At 40.5% G+C, this 22731-nt stretch overlaps 1 protein-coding gene across 1 annotated transcript; it reads left to right on the top strand.

The window, feature by feature from the left end:
• Window positions 1-3408: 3408 nt before the first annotated feature.
• Window positions 3409-22591, top strand: tmem63c (transmembrane protein 63C). Its single transcript, XM_034125689.1, is given in 23 exon segments — window positions 3409-3455; window positions 3457-3613; window positions 6533-6612; window positions 8161-8248; window positions 9096-9133; window positions 9851-9993; window positions 10902-10953; window positions 11058-11166; window positions 11946-12019; window positions 12156-12236; window positions 12312-12432; window positions 12610-12743; window positions 12900-13022; window positions 14540-14693; window positions 14781-14887; window positions 15500-15586; window positions 15695-15760; window positions 15860-16022; window positions 16102-16207; window positions 17820-17987; window positions 18100-18212; window positions 18306-18380; window positions 19200-22591. Coding segments are annotated over 23 exon segments (2517 nt in total). The 3' UTR covers window positions 19431-22591.
• Window positions 22592-22731: the final 140 nt, after the last annotated feature.

Raw genomic sequence — 22731 nt, forward strand, 5'->3', positions numbered from 1 at the left:
TTTCCAATTCATTTCAACTGCAATATATGTCTAAAAAAAATTCGACTTTTCTATCAACCTTAGTGCTAATTGGAATATGTCATGCTAAACAACAATCACATGGATTTTTTGTTTTGTTTTTTAGTTCTAATACTGTGATTTATTGTATACAGTATGTCTTCTCTTAATTGTAGGTCTTTGCATTGAATCATTGAATAGCTGTTGAAAAAAAGCATGTGCAATTATTAACATGTTATCATGTTTGCTCAAAGTCTATGCAGTCTCAGAGATCTAATAGCGTGACTCAATGTTTTTTAACTCTTTATATGTAAAGCCAAAATGTGTTGTTGACACACCTACAATAACAATGCTCTTAAACAGTCAGCACGAAGGCTCCGGCAGCCTCTAATTCAATAAAAAATATTGGGAGGAAGTGCTGAGAGACTCCTGGATTGAATCAGGGTTTATTGCATGTTATTGACTTTCTGACTTTCTGATTTACAGTTTAATTGTTTTGTCTGTGTTACCTTAGGGATAGTGTCCTCTCTCTCTCTCTCACACACGCAGATACCTCAGCTGTTTTTATGGTGCAATGAGCTGATTAACAGACCAGAGCTAGCTTTTTCCTCCCCTATTCTGCTTCTCTGACTCAAACTCAGGTATATCTCATCACTGGCTCGCTGCTCCTGTACTGACTTCAGCATATGTGATCATAATAGACCTACTGAGCACAGAGGGCAGATTTCACTCATGCTGCCAAAAGGAGGCACAACGAAAGCCAAACATCAGTTTGTAAGCTGCTGCGTTGGCTTGGAAGCCCCAGTCAGGGATGAGTGGGAGAGAAATGAGCAGAGGGAAAGGATTAGAAAGACTTCGGATTTGCAGAGTTCAATAAGATGGAGAAGAAAAGGATAGCATGGGAGAACTGTGAGCATGTTTGAGTGTTTATATACGAGGGGTGAGACTGAAAGACAGAATATCCATGGAGTGATTAGTGGTTAAACTGCTGAGTCATGCTGTGACGTTTGTCCTAATGTTGTGTGAAACCACAAGTCAGCCTGTATCCTCAGCATCCTGCTCTGTTCTGGAGGTGGAGAGGAATAGTTTGACTATTAGCATCAGCAGCCGGCAGCTTTCAGAGTGAATGACTCGTCTGATGCAGGAAGAAGAAGATGTCAATGAGCCGATAAAGGTCCGTTTAAGCTTCTGCATGTCTGATGTTGTTAGAGCTCCAGTTTACTTCCAGCTTATAGTGTTGTTTTGTTTGTGTGTGTGTGTGTAGTAAGGCGTCATGCTCCTGTTTCTGCATGTCACACAGTTGCTCTTTGATATGTGTGTTATCAGCTAATCACAGGGGTATAAAAATAGGCACTGTTTACTTTTTTTCCTGCAGCCATTTTAGGCTTTCCACATGACGGTTGAATTAATTAAAAAGCAGGCAATTGCTGCAAACATTATCCCCTGTTATCCCAAGCATGGCTTTTATCTCAATTTAAAATGAAGGGAATTTAGTCAAGATGCTTAAGCTAATTGATTGGTCTATTGATCGCGTGCCTGTAATTCACATTTCAATATGTGATTTACGTTTAATAATCCTAAAACGTTTAATAATCCTAATACGTTTAATAATCCTAATAATATAAATAAACCAGTTAACTAAATGGTTATGATGAATATGTTTTCTCTCTCTCTCAAGAGTACTGCATGCTCCCTCCTTAATTTAAAAGCCTATGTGGTTGTTAATCCATTTATAGCTGTAAAAATGATGATTTTGTGCATATCTTTTTTCTTTATTGGCAGAGAGAGAAAACCTGCTTTAATGTACAGCAGCTTCTGTATAAACACAGCTATGCAGACGTGTTTGTACATTATGCATTTGCTTTGTGATCCTTCCTCAGGAGATCTCCTCCCCAGTTGTCTCCACAGGGAGGCTCAGATGCTGTGTATCTGACAGCATCTTAGTATTGATTTAAGGCTATACAGTTTCAAAACAGTACGAGGAAAGAGACCACAGTGGTGCAGAAAGATCCGCTAAAAGATTACTGCGTTGTATTTTTATACTTCTCCAGACCTCTCTGACACCGCCATTGATCAGCTCAGCCTCCTACACTAGACATCCTGCTATGGCGTCTGTTGCACATTAACTGTTGTTTGGTAAATGCTTCACAAAACTATGATTAAGCTTCTCAGGAAGTGATGTCATTGGCGCAGTGATAAATCACACCAAGTTGGGTTCAGTAATGTGTGCCAGTTTGGAGGCCTTTAGCTTCCTCTCCCTTTTTCACTTCAATCTCGTGTTAGCTCACAGCTCTTGTGAGAGTTGGACAACAGGGGGTTGTGATGCAGTTTTGGCTGCCATTTACTGCTGCGGAGCACACTGTGTATACTACACTCTGCTTGGAGTCACAGTAACAACATTTCAGATTTTATCGAGGAATCTGTTTTTTTCCCCATGAAATCTGATGACTGATGTCTTTCACTCAGGTGGAAACCCAGTATTGATGCAAAGCTTTGTCAGCACTCTGTTGCTGCTCCATTTCCTCAGACTGTTTATTCGGTGAAGAGTGTACACAAGCCGAGCAGCTGGTAGTCGGGACTGTATTGATCGAGAGTGTGTGCTGCTGGTTTAGGCCTCCACTCTGTGGTCATGGCAGAGTGAATGACCATATTGTGCACATGCTTCTATAGACAGAGGGAAGTACACAGAAGCACAAAGAATCCTCAACATGTAGTTTACTATTGCAGTGTACACAGTTTAAGCTTTTACTCTGGCACTGTTAGAGTAGACTATCACAACAAAAATCTGCTCTTGTTTACGTCGTCAAATGGGCTTGTTAGCATCTTCCTTTCACATATACTAGAGGTGCAGTAAAACTGTCATCAGATCAGTTTGTCACTTTCACGTGACGTCTGCACTTCCATTTGTCAGATAAACAGACACGGATCAATGACTGCTAATGGAATGAGATGGTCATTAGACCTCTTCAAAGTGCTCTCATAACTGCACTTAGAGTGAGTGGCACACACTTGTCTGGGAAAAAATAAGTCATCACAATTGTGTATTAAAAAAAACGACCATTAAATCTCAACTTCATCGCTAATTACCAACACCACACCCTCCGTCTCCCACAAATATCAACATTTTCAGTCAATGTTAATACAGGCTAGTATAGGGTGTGTCGTTATTGAATGGATGTGCATAATGGCAACAAATTACATGCCTAAGTCCAACTTAAAGCAGGCTTTACAAACGTTTTCATCAGCAGTGAAACACATAGCTTTTCGCAGTTCCAACTTGTTCTTGTATGGCTGGTAGCTTATGGTGGCTAATGTCAGCAAACGTTTCTCCAACACTTAACAAATCTTGGCTAATGGACTCTCTCTTTATTTCTCCTATTTATTTTTCCCTTCAGATATGGTCCAGTGCTGATGGCGCACTCTGAGCTGTTTGCGACGAGAGCGCCCCCTGTGGGGGGGGGCCGCTGCAGATGCTCTGAGCATCCTGGACTCTTTCGGGGAGGAAAACAGCACTGCAGAGAGATGCTATCGCGCGCACTCCCGCAGCAGCGTCCTGCAGGGTCTCCCGTTTGGAGGGGTGCCAACTGTCCTCGCAATCAATGTTGTCCTTTGGATGGTACAGACTCACACCCAACAAACCACCCATTAACACAGTTTACACAATTAATGAGAGATAAGCTATGGTCTATTAACATCTGTTTGGAAAGTATAATACGCAACAGATTTTCAAAAGGTCATTTGCCATTATCATATCGTCCCAATTACTATAATGACCAGTGCAGTAACATTTTCTGACTTATGCACATAGAGGGATAATGCAACTAACTTTCATTTATTATTAATTGTATGATATTTTATCAGCTCATAATTTTTTTGATCAAATGTTTGGTCTATACAAAAAGGTGCATACATTCTCACAGCCCATGGTGATGTCATGTTTTGTTGAACCAACAATGCAAAAGAGTTTTAGTTTACTATCATAGAGGACCAAAAAAATATATAATGTTCATGTCTGAGAAGCTGAAACAGTGACATTTTCCGTAAAAGTTCAATTGAATATGACAAATTATAAAAAGGAATGAATAATACAAAGGAAAAAAACACTCTTGTTTTAACCACACTTGCTCTCTTTATCAAGGAGCTTGTTGTCCATATTTATGCTCTAGAGTCTAGGTGACCTCTACTGTACAGTATACTGCTGCAGCTTAATTCAAGGGCCTCGATAACAAGGTCTGTGCATAAATCCAGAGCTGCCACCACCCAGTTATAAATGATAGATGTTTAGATGTACAATCCTAAATATGTGTGATTTTTATCAGTTAGAGACAAAAGGGATTTTACATATCATGATAGTAGGAACAGAGGACTGAGTTTCATATTTGTCTGCTAAGTAAGGAACTTTAACTTGTTTTTTTCTCTTGGATATGTCCCTTAAAGGTCCCATGTCATGCTTTTCCGGTTATGACCCGTCCCCTTGTGTGTTATGTAGCTTTTTCTGCATGTAAACGGTCTGCAAAGTCACAAACCCTCAAAGTACACCCTGTAGCGAGTAAAACTCTAACACAGAAAATACCTGTCTATGCTGCCCCAGAACGCCTCGTTGGAGATTTGTATTTTTCCATTTTTTTCTTCCTGAGTATAGTGACGTAACCATACCCAGGTCCAAATGGACCAATCCGTGGAGCTCCTCACACACTCACTCAGCCTTATATTTTCTCAGCCGCTGCTCCGCAGAGTTTCGCGATATCTCGCTGTCTCGCAGACCCCACGCAGCAAGGAAACGACACCAGTAATCCAGCTCACACTGTCCGCTCCTTGGAGCAGCGAGCCGCGCAACGTCCCGCCAACACGGCACCCAGACCCCACTCATCAGAACAGAGTGGGCGAGCTGACCAATCAGAGCACAGTGGGCTCATAGGGAGGGGGGGGGGGGGGGGGGGGGGGGCAGGAGCTCCCAAGCCGTTTAGGACAGAGAGTGAATACACATACAGAGATGCTGTATGAGAAACCAATGTGAGTTTGGAACATTGAACAATGTAAATCTATTCTAGTAGACCTCAACAATGGAATTATGATCAGTAGAAATGGCCATGTCATGGGACCTTTAAACTAATACTAGTGTTGCAAAAAAAGATAATTTTCATTAGCGATGAATTGGAAGATTATTTTGTAGATTCGCTTGGGCAATAAAATATCTGCAAATAGTGAAAATATTCATCCCAGTTTGCCAAAGTTTACAAATCTCTAGTTTAGTCTGTTCAAACCAAATATAATAATAATACAAATATTTTACCATTTATTGATTCTCTATAAAGTTTCTTGTAATGTTTTTGTTGATCAACTTATCTGTCTGGTGCAGCTCTATAAACACTAAACTTAAAATTGGAAAACACTGTGGAGCGATGTATTTGTCAGGCTTTTGGATCTAGTAATAATTTACTAGATCCTGCAAACAAGCGGGATCTGAATCTTATAGATCAACATGTTTCCTCTCACAAAGTGTAATAGAGTGTATCCAGTGTTTCCAAACACACTGTAGTGGCATATTTCCCCTCCTGTCACCAGATGATGATGGGCTGTCAGGCCTTGTCAAGCTTGATCTCTGCGTTGATATCACTCTCAATCTGCCACTCCTGTGTTTTAATTGGCGCGTTCTGTGGCTGCCTAGTTGTCACGACAACGCAATGGGGCGAGGGCTGTCTCTTAATGACACCTCTTCACTCCATCATCATTATACAGAGTAATAATAAATCATCAGTGGGACTTAAGGAGAGCATGCCCACGCATCAAGACCAAAGAAACAAAACAACAGGAAGGGCACGGACACAGAGGACTGAGCGAGGAATAGAGGGATTTTAATTTAAAGAAGCAGTTTGAACCCTGACTGCTAATGCGAACACACTCATTATTCAGCTACTAGCCTATAGGCCGTCCTGATACTCTGCGTGGCTCGAGATCACATCCAACATTTATCCCTGCCCACTAAACCAAATGAGTGAATGATTTAATGCTGTAATTAAAATCAAATATTCATCATCACTTTCACTCAATTTGAATTTGTCAACATTCATCCATCATTACCCAGTTATGCTCTCATCTTTAACCAGGGCTTTCAGCCTGAATCCACTATTGTGTGCTATGATGTTTCACTGAATGAACTTTTTTACTTCATTGTAAGCTCCTCATTTGTGGCAGAATGGAGTCTATTCATATTTAATCTTGCTATTGACCACACTAATTTGGCTGCGGTGAACAGCATGTGTTCTTGGGGCATGTTGACCTGTCTCTCGTAGTTTCCAAGACAACCACGGTGCCACTCTATAGAAGGAAGATGGCTCATTATAGCTGCTGCTGCTAATCCATTGTGAACCTGTGTGTTATTTGTAGACTATTCATAAGAATGCAGAGATGAGCCATAGCTTTCAAATCAAGCGTTATGATAAAGGTTTACGATAAGGCCTGTAACAGATGAGGATGTGTTTGTGTAAATCAGACTTGGTACTTCATGCTTCCATATTCTGGGTCTGTGTTACAGTTACTGCTGCTCATCTTCTCCTGTCTGAGGAAGGCTGCGTGGGACTATGGCCGCCTGGCTCTGCTGATGGAGAATGACAGGTGAATCCAGCTAACACTAAAAGTCTGATACACTGGCTGGTTTGTGAGCGATGACAAGATTTAAGATGGAGAAATAATCCTCTGTGGACCCCTCCCGGGTCCTTAATCCTGGAGCCTCCAGCTCCCTCTGCTGAGAATACATGGCACTGCGAAGAAGGCAACATTTAGTCTGCCTTTCATTCTTAAAATAATTTGTTGTTACTGGACTGCAACTCTAAAAATGTTCTCGTGCTTGAAAGTGAAAATATTAAATTGTTAGCACTTCCAAGATATGTAAACACAGAGGAGTATTCTCAATCATAAAATAACTAACACTTATTTCAAAACAACAAGTTGGTATTAAGGGAAACAGGATGTAAGAATAATCTTTGGTTACAAAAACAATATTTGTTAGGATAGCTTATGAATCACTGGGTATGTTTGTTAGATATGTTGACAGTGCACTTTCCTTGTTGTTCAGAGTATGAATCTTATTTGTTTTTGCACTTATCATAAGTCGCTTTGGATCGCTTTGGATTCAGCCAAATGAAGTTTAATGTAATGTAAAAGTATGAAAACAATAGAAAATTATTCGCCTTAACTTTTTTTAAATAACATTTAAATATATTCTTTATTTGGTTATTTTTCAAATTCCCTTTCACAGTATTTATAAGGTTTTATATATCTCCAAACAACAGAAACTGAACATATTCAATGGTAATTACTCAAGCATATGTAAATAAAACTACAAAAAATGTATACATAAATTAAACTTTACAAAGGCACAAATGTTCACTCCAATAAACATATGAAAATATACATATTATTCATTTAAGAATAAATATATCATTTATATATAAAAATATATAAATATCTGATAGCTTAATAACCTCCACTATTGGTGCCCACCTTTCTATAAAAAAATGACCTCTGCAATCTTTGCATTAATTATATGTACTTTTTTCCTATATTAATCATCATTCTTGTCAACCATTCAGCAAAGGTGGTGGATTATATTCAAGCCTCCTTATTGTAATTGCTTTCATGCTGCTGTAAATCATTATGAGAGAGGTCAGACTCAAGCTTTAATCAATAATCATTTAATATACATTTAAGGATCCAAAATGAGTGTAGGTCCACTCAGCCGTCTGTGTGAGTCTGCAGCAGTTTGCTTGACCTGAGTCTGGATTATTTCTGCCTGACGGCTTCGCAGCACCCGAGGGCGGCACAGCATCTGTGTGTTTTGTGTTTTGTGGACCAAGCGGTCCTCCCTCTTAATTCAATTATACTGCTTAATTTGAGACGCTGTTGAATTGTCAGTGGTACAGCCCAGAGAGAAATAGCCACAGATTCTATCATCACACTGGCTTTATTAGATTGGACCTTGGATGTGTTTTATGTCTTCTCTATGTTCACACAGTATTGGTTTCAGACTGTCTGCAGCAGTTACATCATCTCTTCGTTGTTACAGCACTGAGTTACTGTACATCATGGATCTGTTGATAAGGTCTTGTCGCTAATATGATAATGTTGACATTTCTTTTTTATCATCTTGTTTTCCAATTTCAGTCTCACGTCCCTGTTTTATGGCGAACCAAGTGAGAAGGAGAAGTCTCCGTCAGAGTCCAGCCCCTCCGACTCGGACACCAAGGACATGGTGAGTTTTGTGTTTGGTTCTGAGTTTTTCATCAGCTCCTAAAAGCACCAAGCATTTTCAAATCAATACAAAGTACCTTGTTGATTTTCATTCCTTTTTTATTCCTTTTTTTCAGTTCGTGTCACGCGTTTCACAATAAACGTGACTATCTATCTATGTGTTTAAGTGCATACAGTACAGTAGTAATGCTGGTAGAACACAAGCTGTCAATAAATACAATGGCTCATTGTAAGACTGCTCTACAGCACCACTCATGGTTTAAATCTCCACAAATATCATAATAAGAGTAAACATCATATATTTGAGACTTGCAGAATACTTCTATACAGGAGAAGGCATTAAGAAACTCAGATTAATTGTGTCAGATTAATTCAAACCGCAGTCACACAGTCTAGCAGTCTTACTGATCATGTTCTCATTTATTTACAGTCATTTTACAAGCTGTCACTTTTACCCCACAATACACATGTCTGAGATTGCAATACATCAACTGTTGCTAGAGGAAAGTTTGGCTCATGACTCAGCTCTGCACTGTGTGTGACTCCATGACACCTGTGTGAGAGACTGAGGTCACACCGTGCATGTTTTTAACGGTGCAAGACAAAGAGTCAGACTGGAGTCATCGCCCTGTGCCTACTCACAGCTGAGGCTGCAGTAAAGTGGTTACTGCTCCAGGCTAGACCTATTAAATCTCCCCCTCTATGTCCCTCTGCAGACCTTATTACTATGCAAATGGTGGATGCATGCAAATAGCCAGATGTGGTGTGCACAGACTTGCATACATATGCCATTTATTATCTTTAAGAACTAATCCATTGGTTGTTTTATGATTCTCCTCTCCTTCCAGGGCTTCTGCTCATGGCTCTCGTCACTTTACCATATGAAGTAAGTACACTAAGCAGTTGCCCTGGTTATATTTGTACACTTGTCTCCTCTTAGCTTCCATCCTTTTATTGGCCCCAGTGTCTTCAAAGCTGATGTCACCGGAAAATGTAAAATGTCTTGTTATATGTCATTTAGCAGCAAAAACAAACCAGTCTGTTCCCGTGCGACCGCTGGTGCCGTGGTTTCCCGTTGAATATTTGCTCTCGCTCCAGTCTGACTGCACACAACAGATTAAGGGCAGTAAAACAGCGCTTTCCACGGTGTCCATGGTTTCCATAGTATTATGGTTAAGTTTGGGTGCCTCTGTTTTTAGCTACCGTGCAAGTGTCTCACCCTGGGAAAGTGCAAACCCACCCTGAGAGTTCGCAATGTGTGGGCCATTTCACCAGCATCTTTTCTTCTTATGTTATGCTTTTTTTGTTCTGTTTTATAATACTAGGTTTCCTAAACCTCCCACAACTTCTGGCATCAAAGTAGTAGTGGCACAGTTTTACTCAAGTTGAGGTATAAGATGTAGGTCTATTTGTCCTGGAAATAGACAGAGCTACATACACATTTTTGATTAATATTGCAACGCTCTGATTATTCGCACATGGAAATGTATTTATTGACACCTCAAGATCATTTTGTAAAACTCTCTTCGATCCATGTAGCATACAGTGTTTAGGAACTCTTTTATTTTTGGATTCTGAGTTCCCCCTCTATCTGTTCCCACAGGGATGAGGAGATCCGTAGCAAGTGCGGCATCGATGCGGTCACATACCTGTCCTTCCAGCGCCACATCATCCTGCTCATGACGGTGGTTTGCCTGCTGTCTTTGGCCGTAATCCTGCCGGTCAACTTTTCCGGAGACCTCCAGGGTATTTATGTCTTTAGATGATGGTCTCGCCGGCCGACTGTTTAAAAAGCTAAAAGGATATCCTTTACTTCAGAAGAGGCACATAGTGGAAACACAGGGATCGGAGCCTGGCCACACAGAGACAATCACACACATCTACACACCAAAGGGTTTATTGCTTTAATGCACCAAAACTATAGCTTAAAACAATCTGCGGTAAAGCTGAGTTTAAAAAAAGACTAAAACTATATCAATGCTGGATTCAGCTGGAAAGGTCATTTTAACTTAAAAAGGGCCAAAAAGCATTTTTATGAAGTGAAACTACTTCTGCTTATACACACAAAGGCTGCATTTGATCTAATGGGAGTTGCTAGCATACCAATGGCAACTCATCAAGCCTCGGATTTATCGAAATAGAAAGTGCTTAATTTCCTGTCAACATACACATGTAGGTGTCAGGGGTGGGACGGTGAAGAAAAGCTGCTAAGTCGCAGCAGAAATGCCTTTTGGCAGTTTGGCAGCTTATTTTGTAGCAAGTGTTGACTAAGCCGTTCCATAATAGGATGAATGCAGGAGTCATTAAGGGGTCTACAAGGAGCAGGGCTGTCCACAGAAAGTGTTTTATTACTTCTGGCTCTTATGAACCAGTGTGTCACCCCAGTCATTAAATAAACCAACACCCTGCGACATGCTGCCATGGTTACGGAAAATAAAGGTTGCCCAAATTAAAACAGCAGATTTAGGCATGACTGCGATGTTCGAATTTAGGGTGAAATGTCATTGAGATGTGAGAGATTTCATTAAATTGGATGGAAAACGTTTTCTCTGAATGGTGACTTCATTGTTGCTTCAGACAAAAGAGGCAGAGTTTCCTTTAATTCATTAGAAAATGTAAATGTCTCCCTCTGTCATGTTTCATTATTTCTACAGGAGACAGTCCTGAAAACTTTGGAAGAACAACACTGGCTAATGTGAGCGCAAAGTAAGTCCAACACTTCTAAAATCTCGTGATGCAGCACAGACATGTGAGAAACGGGACTATCTATATTTGTTTAAACTACAGCAGAGTTTTTGTGCCTCTTGTAGGGACAGCTTTCTGTGGCTCCACAGCATCTTGGCTCTGGTCTACTTCATCATCACGGTGATGTGTATGGCTCACCACTTGGTACGGCTGGAGTACAGAGAAGATGAGAAGGTCTGTATTCTGTTAAAACATGAAGCCTGGCCATTTTTACACTGCGAAATAAAAGACCATTTCTGAGAGTTAACCTTAATTTCTGGACCAATGATGGATCAACATGCTGATGTTTCTCGAGGAAAGGCAGCGGTCAAAAGGACTAATAAGGATTTATTCTTTGAGGACAATTAATTTGTGCACCAAATTTCTACATGTAAAGATATGTTTGTCATTACCATCTTTACATGCACAGATGACTAAACCGGCCAACAGAGCACAAACAAAGGGCCTGCTGGGATGCAGCTTCTGTTACTGCTAAAATGTCTTGTTGCAAAATCATAAACAAACTAAAAAAAAGAACACAAATAGATACTGAATGACTCGAAAGAAACCCAAAGGATCATAAAGAGACACAAAATGACCCAAAAGAGACAACAAACAATCATAAAGAGACACAAAATAGCTACAAAGACAAATACCCCAAATAAACAGATTAAAAACACCAAGAGACACAAAATAACGAAAAAAGAGACATACAGTAAAGAGACAGAAAAGAGAAACAAAAGTCCAGGAAAAACGTCTACAAAAAGATGCCTAATGACCAAAAAGAGGTATCTTTGAATCTGTGTCTCAAGATAGGTGGTAGGATTCTTTACATATCTTTGCCCAGGCGCCCATTGTCTCATAATCATAAAATCATAGAATCATAGAGACTTGTGCTAGTGTGGCTGATACCTCTTGATACGAGTCTATTATAGATGATTCTAATGATGGATGTATCGTACTGTATGTTGCAGGTAGCCAGGACGCTGATGATAACGTCCATACCAAGAGAGATCTCTGACCCAGGACTCATCACCAAACACTTTCAGTACTTATGTTTACTTGTCTTTTTCATTGTTAAGTCAAGTTAAATCAGCTACTTATGTCACCAAAATCCGCACATTTATACATGCAGTATTTTGACTACCTTCACTACAATTAACTCATTTTGCCCCCTTCACTAGTGAGGCCTACCCCAGCTGTACTGTCACTGATATTCGTTTCTGCCTCGACGTCCACAACCTGATGAGGCTGGACTTGGAGAGGTACATTAACAGATTGGAAAAACTCCGTTTGGGATCAGTGTGAATGCATTTATCTGACAACGCTGTGTTTTGCAGACGGAAGGCAATGAAAGGCAGGCTGTATTTTGCCAGTAAGGCCCAGAAGGAGGGGAAGATCATGATCAAGATCCATCCATGTGCTCAAATATTCTGCTGCGACTTCTGTGGCTTTGAAAAGGTACTTTTTACCCGCTTAATTTAAAGTAAGTAAATGTGTTGTAGCTTAGTTGTGCTGCACAGAAAGTCTGTTACCACTGGATGGCACTGCAACCAAGAAGAAGGTACTGTAGGTCTGGGGATCTCTCTGAGAGTGGAAGATGCTGTGACTGATATGTGCCTAACTTTTTTTCTGCAGGTGGATGCAGAGCAGTACTACAGCGAGTTAGAAGAAAAGCGGACGGATGAGTTTAATGCTGAGAAGAACCGCATCTCTATGAAGAGGCTCGGCATCGCCTTTGTGACTTTCCGTGATGAAAGGATGACTGCTGTGTGAGTAAACAACAACGTGACATCAAGGTTTATGTCTGTCAGCTCCTATCATTACGCCTTTCAGAGCAGGGGTCAACCATACAAACCACAAAGGGACAAAAGAGCACTCATTACTGAATACTGATCCAGATTTCTGCACCTTGATTTGTTTTCCAGCATTGTGAAGGACTATGGTTGTGTTCGCTGCCGTCGTTCTCCCCAGCAGTCCAGCATCACCACCGTGGTGCATTCCCACAAATGGGGGGTCAGCTACGCACCTGCCCCCAGTGACATCATATGGTCAGTAAGGACATTCCCAAAACTCACATAGTTTGCTTTATCTCTGGGACCTCGTCAACCCTATTTTCCCTTGATTAGCCTCAAAGACAACATGTTCCACATCGACAACCCCTGCTGCTTTTCCTGCACATAAAACAACTGAGAGACTATTACTGTATGTGTGTCTTGAGGATTTTCATGGGACTGGCAACAGGTTCTGAATCGGTTCACCCCAATGGGAGAAGTGAATGCTATCACAGATTATGACTGATTCCTTCACCCCATGGTCAACAAAGTAAATATTTTACACTCATTTTTAACAAAACACACATCTAACATACACTTAAACAGCATTTTCTCAACTTTTTCAAAACCACACTGTCTGATTTATCTGTCTAGGAAACACATTATGTGCGAGATCTGGCAAATTGTGGCAAAGGTTTTAGGTTAATGTCAACTTAAACTTGTGAACGCCATAGCTAACAAGTTTTCGTAAAGCCAAATATGCTTGTTGTGTAAAGATCTTTGCAAAATTAGATATAAATACAGCTGACAATTTCACACCATAAGCAGAGCTTGTGATGCATCTTTTATGGAGCATATCCATGTATTCGTTATATGTACTTATTGAGTGCATGGTTGCAGGGAGCTATAACCTCTCCCATCACTCGCATTCACACCTACAGTCCAACCACCTATTAACCTCACCTGCATGTATTTTGACTGTGGGGGAAACCAGAGTAAACCCAGGCACACACATATTTTGAGTGTAATATCCCCTTTTACACATCTTATGCATCATTAACACACATTTCCCTGTAATTTACCCAACATATTTTGTATCTTTGGAAACCTCTGGATCGTGGGTAGGCTTTAAACCAAAGTGCTGTGGGCTGTAATTAGGTTTGTCGATGCAAAATGATCTTGCGATGATGGACCTCAAAGAGTCTATTTATTTAGACAAGAGGTAAACATTATGCAAATTATGCATCTCAGCTTTTACCGGGTGTCTGAGCCCTAAGATGAGTGTGTTGTTTCTTGTGTGCAGCAGCTCTCAAACACCATTCAAGCTCATTCCCTATCCATGATTGGATTAGCTATAATGCATGTGTGTTATCTTGGAGAGCAAATGCAGCAGTCGCAGCGAGATTATGTAACAAGTGAGGGATGCATATGTATGGGATATTAACCACAGACATGGTAGCGCTCACTGTTTGTGCTTCACGCCTGATTGGCAGCAGTGTGTGTGTGTGTGTGTGTTGTGTTTATGTGTTTTCTGCACTAACTAGACGACTGGAGCCGTGGCAGGCTGCGGGGTTGAGCAGGTCCTTTTGTTCCTTCATTAAAACTGAGCATTGAAATGTGCGGTTCCCAACTCACTCTCCAGTCCAGTGCAGTGGAAACACGCTCACATACTGAGCTGGCTATTTAAAGCTTATGTCAATACATACAGTAAAGGCGTGTCAGGGGAAAGTAGTGTGTTGTCGGTCCTGCTAGATGATTTCTAAATTGAGGCTCATTATTTCTCCGGTCACCAGGGAAAACCTGTCGGTGTGCGGATCTCGTTGGTGGCTCCGCTGCGTCCTCCTCAACATCCTCCTCTTTCTGCTCCTCTTCTTCCTCACCACTCCCGCCATCATCGTCAACACTATGGACAAGTTCAACGTCACGAGGCCTGTGGACAGCCTGCGGGTCAGATCTTGAGCTCAAGTTGAACCTTAATGCTACATTTCAACCCTCTTCAGGTTTCAATAACTAATCATTCTCTGTCCGTTCCAGAGCCCTATCATTACCCAGTTCTTCCCAACCCTCCTGTTGTGGGCGTTTTCAGTGCTCCTGCCCTTCATCGTCTACTACTCTGCTTTCTTTGAGTCCCACTGGACCAGGTACTCACCAGCCACCGACCAGCACTCTCCTCTCAGCTATGAAATTAAAATGCCTGTCCTTCGCTTCTTCAAATAGCCCCTTCTTATGTAGAGGCCTGTCTCAACTCTCAGCATTTCTGTTTTTTTCATCTCGATAATGTTTTTCTCTTTCACCCTGTTGCTCCCTCCTTCCTGTCACTCTCCCTGCACTGTTATTCTGGGCAGGTTGTCATAGAGATCTCCCAGTGAGGATAATGATATGCACAGTAGTCGCCATGCGCAGTGGAACAGCACATGGCGACTTGCAGGAGGAGGAGCAGAACAACTGTGCATAAGGAGATAACCTCGCGCAGCACCTATGAGCACCACTACTTTACATAACCACCGCCACAAACGTGTTGTGCAGGCGTGATGTGCGAAGAGCCGAATGCAAATGAACTGTTTACTGAAGTGAAAAGTGCAGTGTGTGCTAATGAACGCAACAGTCGTTTAAATGTAGTCAGCTGACTTTACATTACATTATTTCACATAATGAATTCATTATGTTGAAAGCAACTGCGTTAGATAGGTTTTTGTTAACTATACATGCATTGCATAACGATGTTTTCCAATGTTATTCGTTTGATGTCGTAGATCTGGAGAGAACCAAGTCACGATGCACAAGTGTTTTTTCCTGCTGGTCTTCATGGTCATCATCCTGCCCTCACTTGGTCTGTCCAGGTATATTACAGCACATCTGCAGACAATCAACAAACATATTCATTCTCTTTTACACTTTTATCCCAGCAACTCTAACGATTTAACACCCTTTTTGCTTTTATTTTGTAGTCTGGATCTGTTCTTCACATGGCTCTTTGATGTCAACTTCTTGAATGAGAAGGAAGTCAAATTCCAGTAAGATGTCTTCTTTTGTTGAACTATATCAATTATGATTGCTCGTAAGATATCTCGGTTGAGACCAAACACTAAGTCTTCATTGTTTTCTTGATCCAGGTGTGTGTTTCTTCCTGACAACGGTGCATTCTTTGTAAACTATGTGATTACCTCCAGTATGATTGGCACATCTATGGAGCTGCTTCGTATCCCCGCACTGACAGTGTATGCCCTCCGCCTCTGCTTCGCCAAGTCCCAGGCTGAGCGCATTCATGTAAAACGGGTCAGTGTTTTCCTGTCAGGTACATTAGATTGTGCTCTGTTTTATCATGTAAAAACTCTAACTGTGTTTTCATCTGCAGAGCCAGGCCTATGAGTTCCAGTTTGGCCTGGAGTACGCCTGGACCATGTGTATCTTTGCAGTCAGTATGACCTACAGCATCACATGTCCCATCATTACACCTTTTGGTGAGCAACATACTTTCTTATCCCCATCTACCTTCCCACTTAGTATGGTGTGTGTGTGTGTGTGTGTGTGTGTGTGTGTGTGTGTGTGTGTGTGTGTGTGTGTGTGTGTGTGTGTGTGTGTGTGTGTGTGTGTGTGTGTGTGTGTGTGTGTGTGTGTGTGTGTGTGTGTGTGTGTGTGTATATATATATATATATATATATATATATATATATATATATATATATATATATATATGTTGTCTACCCTCATACTGTAACCTCACTCTCCTCCACTGCCTGCCAGTCCGATGCAGACTGTGTGAATTTGCTGCTGCAGTCCCAGACACTCAGACACAGTGAGTTGCGAGCCAGACGCCCACTCTGCTCCTGTCTCTGCCCACAGCTCACCAAGCTTCTATTTGCTTCAGCAGTCAAAATACTCAGTCCGAACCGGCCCTTTCATGTATACAACCCGGCTGTCCTGTGCATTTGACTAGTGTTGCTTTATTCTGATTGGCATTTTGGTCAACAAACATTTTCCGAGGCAAATCTTCATATTGGCTTAGTTAAACCTCATTGCGTGGAACCACAAATTAGAAACACAGGATGCCTTTTTTCTGTCACAAATTGCGACACTCTAACCATGTCACAATTGAGTTGCTGAATGACCATTGCATTAAACAGAACACTGAGCCTCGTATTTATTCAGTGTTTGAGACCCCAAAGTGTAATTGGTTTGGTGGATGTTGGTAGATTGGAGAGAACTAAATATTAAATATCACTTTTCGATTGAATGAATTTGGATTTTTTTTTTTATTGGACTCTTCATTACATCATTTATACAGTATGTAAAGTAATAACATACGCTATCCAGTAAATGAAGTAAAAGTAACCCAATGTCATTTTAATTCCAATTGTCTTGTTTCTATTTCTGTCATTTTGTATTTTCAATCAATCAATCATTCTTTTTTTTTTTATCAAAAAAAAAAAATGTTGCCAAAGAATGCTGTAGTGCAGGGGTGTCAAACTCAAATACACAGTGGGCCAAAATATAAAAAGCGGTACTAGTCGAGGGCCGGACTGGTTCAATGTTTATTGCAAAACTTATTGAAATGAACTTATTGCACATATTAAACCTGGAACTAACAAAGCTTGAATTATTGCCTATAAAAACAACATTAAACATTAAATAATCAGTTGCATTCATTTCTTATGGCTCTATCTGCAGCTTTCCCGGAGTCATTTCTTATGATTACATTTTTCCACAGGCCAACAACAGCTTCAAAAAAACAATTTCCCTCAAAGAAAAAACCAAACATGCCCTGCTGTCGCAAGAAAAAAAAGTGCAAAAGGAAACATCCATTAAACTCAGTTTGCTGCTATGTGATGCTAGTTCAAGCCAGATACTTGGCATCTCATCTTGGGTGCAAGTTCATCAATGTTTGGGGTCAGGCTCTGAGCTGAGGAAGGTGTGCGTGCAATATACCGGCGGGCCAGATCTAATAGTAATTCGAAATTATCCTGCGGGCCGAAATTAAATCCACCAAGGGCCTGATTTGGCCCCCGGGCCTTGAGTTTGACGCATGTGCTGTAGTGTTTTAGATTTTTGAATGTGTTTTCTCTGCCTTTCTAGGTCTGCTCTATTTAATTCTGAAGCACATGGTTGACAGATACAACATCTACTATGCATACGTTCCCACCAAACTCAGCCAGCGGATCCACAGAGCCGCCGTCAGCCAGGTGGTCCTGGCTCCCATCCTCTGCATGTTCTGGCTGCTCTTCTTCTCTATGCTCAGATTAGGTATGGTATCACCTACATTTCTGTCCTGTTACAGTGACCGTCATCTTATTGTAAGTGTGCATTAAAACATTGAGACATTGTTATGTCTTGCGATCTCTCCTTACTGTCACAGGTCCAGTGCATCCCATCACCCTCTTCACCTTAGTGTCCCTGCTCTCGTGTATTGCCTTTTCCCTCTTCCGCTTGTGCCTTAGGAAGCAACCAGACAAGTCAACAAGTTACCAGGTCAGCCCTTTTGTAACTTACAAAAGCTAAGTTCAGCTGAGGACGCACTAATACTGAATACTGAATGAATAGTATGCATTGTCTTTGTTTCAGATGTCTGATCAGCCTGCAGAGGGGACGTTCACTGACGCAGACAGGAGCACTGTAACATCCACCACTGCCTCCAATGTACAGTATCACTTCTCTCTCTTATTTGCCTGACAGTACACATTTAAACATGTCTTACAGGATACATTTAGTACATTTGATTGTTATAATAGTTAGTATAAATAGTATAAAAGGGTTAACACATGCAAAAACACCTGTAGCAGTGGTGTACAATTACTTAATGCATTTACTCAAGTAAAGCTTACAGTGTGTAGGTGCTTTCATAGTTTTTCTGCAACAAGCGTCTACTCCTATGCATTACAGAGGATAATGTTGTTTTAACTTCAACTCCACTACATTTATCTGACAGCCTTATTTACTTTGCAGATATTTAAAATATAAACTAGATAATGTAAACTGCAGTAGATTAGGAAAAAGGAATAATGAAAGCATCAGTAATAGCATCAATCCAATGATTTGATTGTGTTTAATGAATACATTTAATAAAAAATAAAAAAAGGTTACCTAGTATAAAAGTGTCTCTCAATACTTCTGTATGTTCACAAGTGAAGTTATGAATGCATAACTTTTATTTATAATCGAGTGTTTTTTTAAACTGTGGTATTGCTTACTTTTAATTAAGGTTGTCTAAGTACTGCAAGATCCTTCAGAGCATGTAGGTTAAATTGTCTCCTAAAAATTACTAGGCTACTCCTGCTTTAAACTTGACCTGGGACATGGAAACTCAGTCCTATTAATTTGTTGAGATCTTATCTTGGTGAAAGTTTTTACATCGTAAGTGTAGGGTAGGTAAACAAACCCATGTTTACAACATGCTTTTATCTCATGTTAATCCACTGTGATGACACCGTCATTAACTCTATGTTGATCTTCCCTCAGCTGTTTGTGGCTTCCGTGCTGCTGGAGCCAGAGCTGGCTCTGACTCCCATGCCCTCCCCGGCCCACCACAGCTACGGCGCCATGGCGAGCTCCCAGAGTTCAAGCCACGGCCCGGCGGAGGAAGAGGAGTGTGAGGAAGGAAACACCCAAACCCTTGAGACTGAGCTCCAAGACCCCCCAGTCCCCTACTTGTCCAGCCCACTCATGGACAGCACTGTGGGCTTCCAGTAACACCAAATCCCCCAAGCTGATTCAATGCGTCCTTCACCTGGGGAACACAGATTGCTTAATGCTGCAAAGCTGCGTTTTTCGCTTCTGACCTCAGACTCCAACTTTGCTGCCTCAGACCCCCGAGACCAGACTGCGCTTAGGAAGAATAAAGAACCAGAAGAGGAACAAATACAGGAGCAGGGTCCATGTACACATCACTATAAATATACAAACATATTCTGAACCTGTCACCTGGACCCAAACATCAAACTAATAGATATCCCTTAGTGTACAATTTACTTTCTCTGATTGCTCCATGACAGGCATCCCAGCTTCGTGTATGGCTTCATTTGCAAGTTAAAAAGGTAAGGAGAAGTAACGAAAGTGACTGGGGTGGAAATGCCTTTGGGTTGCTATCAGAGAGACTCTGTCCATGCTGTGCCACTTGGACATGAGCGGAGGTGAAAGTTCCCATGAGTGTGGGTGGTGTGAGCAGGCTTGCCCCGGCAGACTGACAGTGTGGTCTGGGCACGGGTGAAATCTGGTTCCTCGGCGGCGGAGCTCACAAGGCTGAGGGTGAGGGCAGCTAGTTGTGAAGCCATCTGCAGTGAGAGAGCAGACAGACGGAGGGCCTAATGTAACTCAGAGACTACTGTAATATATTTGAACACTCTCTCCAAGGAGGCACAAGCAGCTTGACTGTACCTGAAGCTTGTTGTAAACTATCAATTTAAGGTTGCTATTTTTGCTACAGTATTTTTGGTGTCATTGATATTGTGCTTTGGGTTGGGGATGAAGACTAATGGAGATTGTTTACGGATTAGCAGAGCTGTCCTGTCTTAATCAGAGTATTTCTTTGTTATGCTGTTTTAACTGTGTATGTGATCTAACATCATTGTATTTATTTATTTGTTTTAAAGTAATGGTTCAACCTTGTGCTAGTTCAATTGATGCAACTATTATGTCTGCATAGTCAACATGAAGTTACAGACATCAGCTAATTAGCTTAGCTTAGCACAAAGACTGGAAACAGAGGCAAAGCGCTAGCCAGAGATGGAGATATTATGTCTTTGTTGACACCAGAAAACTCAAGTGTAGTTTTACACCATTTTTTATGGTTTAAACAAATAAGACATACTGTAGCAATGGGTTTTAGAGGTGCATGATGGTATTTTTTTTTACTTTTGGACAGACTCCAGTCTTCATGCTAAGCTACGCTAGCTGACTGCTGGCAATAGCTCTAAATTTAACAGACAGACATGCGTGTGGTATTGACCCTTATTATATATTATCTTTCTCGAAGTAAATGGGGTTTCTTCCCCAAATGAACCTATTAAAATGATGCCTTGGAGTTTACTTTCTCTCAAAATGTTTTGAGTACCGTAATTTATTCATTTTACATTTCCATTATGTGAAATACTGTGTTCCTTATGATGCCGTTATATAAAAATACTAATAATAATTTGCCATAATAGCTCAAAATCCTTTATTTGAATTTGTTTGTTCAGCGTTTATCACAGATCTTTGTCCTAAATACAAATAAAAACAGTACAATTCAGGCACTACCATACTTTAACTTGTTTTCAGTTGCATTAACCTATGTGTGACACTCAACTGCATGTTATGTTGAATGAGGTATGCATTTCCAGGAGAAGATTCACACATGCTTATTTCATTGTTTTATTTGTCAGTCAGTATGTTTGCAAAATGTGTATTTTAGGGTTATTTTGATGTCCTTTGTAGAGGGATGAAAGTTTTTCTCTCATGAAACTGAATGTAAATTGATTGTTGTTTGTTATTCATGTCTCTTGCTGTGCCTTGAACAAAAACACTCCCTTTCGTGTGACAATCCAGCATGGCCTGAAATATGCTGCATGGACTGAAAACTACAGAGCGGAGAAACATCTAAGAGATGAAAACACAACAAAAACAACCCAGAGTAGTGATTTCCATTCAATGGTTAGTTCATTCTGTTATTCAACATACAAGCAGTAAGCGGATCGCTATGAGAAACATTCTTGGCACTAGGTCTACTTGCTATCATTGTTTTGGAGTTTTTAAGGGTATTAAAATGGTCAATTTATGCAGCAACATGGACATAGAGAAGTCATAAAGATGCCCACATTAATAACATGTTTAAAATCCTGTAAGTCAAGGAGAACTGAGCAAATGTTATATGTTGATGAAGACCATTTGATGCGATCAAAATCCCTCTTCCGGTCACTGCAGTTCAGCGGCTTTTTAAGGATGTTTTTATTGTGTCCGTGTTGGTGCCTTGTTCTTAATTTCTATCAAAACATTTTCAGTTTTCAGCATTTGTATTCTTTGATCATACAGTGTATTTTTCAAAAATATTCCTTGTATATGATTTATCTTTGGACATCTTAATTCTAACTTGTTTGATTAACAGTGACGGCACTGTTGTTCAGTACTGGAAAGGTAGGCTTCTTTTTAGTACAGTACATTTTGTGTCCTGAGTTATTATAGTTTATTCATAATTTCATAAGCTGCCTGTGATTTGATATTTTTTTCAGCTGTACTTTTATAAAAATCATGGCATATTATTGCATAAAATTAAATCTATTTGCTCCATTTTACAAGAAATCTAACTGTAATTTCTTATGCTGTATAAAGGAGATGAAAGCTGGCAGCAGAGAGTGAATGAAGTGGTCAGTGCAGAGAATCCTGATGTAAAATCTATTTGGAAAAAAAAACATCAAAGAGCATCTCCACATTTCTGACTGTGAAATACAAACATGTCCTGTGGGTTTCTCTTTTAGAAGCTTGTTACACAGATCATTAAATTCACTTTCCTTTGAAAATACAAAATAAAACTTATTAGGATATTCTTAACTCTAATGGCCATTCAAGGAGGGATTGTCCATGTTCATGCTTAACTAATTGTATTGTATCATGTCATGTCTCTTCATATACTGTCGGACATCCAAGGTCTATTTGAAAGTACATTTGCTTTCCAGACATGTCCACCAGTATGAAATGTGTGTATCATAAATACTTTACGTCATACATTATATGTGAGCTTGCTGTAAATGTGGGTTGTTATATCTCCTAAAGTTGAGGTTAGGGGACAGGCTGCTTTTGAGATTGATCTATGTCAGCCTATGAGTTTTCCTCTGTCAAAAGTGAAGTGCTGTAATCTGAAATTAAAATTAATTCAGCTTGATCCACTCATCTTGTGCCATGAAGTCGTTATTTCTCTCCTCTACTGTGGTCTTTGATGAAGGGTTCTTGAGAGGCAGTGAGCCACACTTCATGTGGTTAGCTGTAGTGCAAGAGTGAATGTGCACATGATGCCTTTAGG

This window comes from Trematomus bernacchii, unplaced genomic scaffold, assembly GCF_902827165.1.
Source record: "Trematomus bernacchii unplaced genomic scaffold, fTreBer1.1, whole genome shotgun sequence".
NCBI classification, from domain to species: Eukaryota; Metazoa; Chordata; class Actinopteri; order Perciformes; family Nototheniidae; genus Trematomus; species Trematomus bernacchii.